The 1,656-nt window shown below is 41.2% G+C and overlaps 1 protein-coding gene across 1 annotated transcript; it reads right to left on the bottom strand.

Annotated features, from left to right (window-relative positions):
• Nucleotides 1-396: 396 nt before the first annotated feature.
• Nucleotides 397-1,341, bottom strand: LOC144376662 (olfactory receptor 6B9-like). Its single transcript, XM_078044917.1, has one exon. The coding sequence runs from the start codon at nt 1,339-1,341 to the stop codon at nt 397-399; it is 945 nt and encodes a 314-aa protein (XP_077901043.1).
• Between the last annotated feature and the right edge of the window lie 315 nt (nt 1,342-1,656).

Below are 1,656 nucleotides of genomic sequence, written 5' to 3'. Positions count from 1 at the left end.
TTGATAGTAATTAGGTAACAATCCTAAACAACTTATTTACTCTGTTCTTCATTTTCCTGATTTGCAATAAAAATAATAAACTCATAAAATTTTACAGGAATAAAATGATTTATTATGATTAAAGTGCTAAGAACAATTTCTTGCACACACTAAATATTTATTGTAATTGTATGATTTCAAGGCACTAATAAATATCTACATTGTTTATTAATAATAGCCCACTGTTAGCATGACAAATATTATGCACTATTTTCTACATTTTCTCCTTTTTCCTTTTCTCATGCTGCAATTTCTGTAGGAATCCATATTGTAGAACAGTGCTAAAATGGAACCATGACAAATTTCATGAAAGAACATCCTGCATGGGACACTGTCTCCTCTTCAAGGCAGCAGAGATCAGCTGAGCAGGAGGCATTGACCTCCCCCCAAGGTCTTCTTGATAGCATTCTTGACTTCTTGATTCCTTAGACAGTAGATGAAAGGATTTAGCATGGGTGTGAGGACTGCATACACAGCTGAGATTAGTTTGTTGGAATTAAATGATGCAATAGCTCTGGGTCGGACATACATGAAAATCATGGCTGTGTAATAAATTATGACTACAGTGAGGTGGGATGCACAGGTGGAGAAGGCTTTCTTCCTTCCCTGAGTGGAGGGTATACGCAAAATGGTGGACACTATGTAGATATAGGAGAGGACAGTGGTGATGAGAGGAAAAACAAGAATGACAATTGCCAAAGCAAAGTCCACCAACTCAGCTGTGGACATGTCTTTGCATGCCAGTTTGAGGATTGGTGAGATATCACAGAAGAAGTGGTTCATGACATTAGAGCCACAGAACGCAACATGTGAAATAAAATAAACTTTGATGACAGAGACTGTAAAACCACTTATATAGGAGAGGGCCATCAGCTGCACACAGTAACCTGTGGTCATGATGACTGGATATCGAAGAGGGTGGCAGATGGCCACATAGCGGTCATAGGCCATGGCTGCTAAAAGCACACACTCTGTGCAGGCTAGAGAGATAAAGAAATAGAGCTGGGTCATGCAACCTGTGAAGGAGATGCGCCGTCTCTGCAGGAGGAATCCATCCAGCATTTTGGGGACCGTGACAGAGACATACCAGACCTCCAGGAATGACATGCTACTCAGGAAATAGTACATGGGCTTATGGAGGGAGACTGTGTCCCAAACAGTGAACATGATAACAAGATTCTCTGCTACCACCAACAAGTAGACCATGAGGAAGAGAAAAAAGAGCAGGAGCTGCATCCATGGGGCAGTGGGGAAGCCCACAAGGATGAACTCACTGACCAGAGTGATGTTCATCTGCTGCATGACTGACAGCACTTGGAGGTACTGAAGTCTTCTATGGTAACACCACAAAAATGAAGATGTCTATGGCATCAGACCAAATACCAAAATAAGTCAGCAAATCTGTTTTTATGCAAATGAAACTCATAAAATAATTTCTGTTAAAGGTACTCTTCTTCAAATGTGATGCAAATGTTTTTTGGTTTTAACAAAAGCTTCCCTGAATTAAAACACGCTTTCTTGGGCTGGGGATGTGGCTCAAGTGGTAGCGCACTCGCCTGGCATGAGTGCAGTCCTGGTTCGATCCTCAGGACCACATACTAACAAAGATGTTGTGTC

The sequence above is a fragment of the Ictidomys tridecemlineatus genome, chromosome 4, assembly GCF_052094955.1.
Source record: "Ictidomys tridecemlineatus isolate mIctTri1 chromosome 4, mIctTri1.hap1, whole genome shotgun sequence".
NCBI lineage: Eukaryota > Metazoa > Chordata > Mammalia > Rodentia > Sciuridae > Ictidomys > Ictidomys tridecemlineatus.
Note: the sequence above shows the minus strand (reverse complement) of the source record. Positions and strands in the feature narration are given on the sequence as shown.

What these genes read in the sequence shown, in the direction of transcription:
- LOC144376662 (XM_078044917.1), bottom strand. Translation starts at nt 1,341, where the DNA reads ATGCAGCAGATGAACATCACTCTGGTCAGTGAGTTCATCCTTGTGGGC.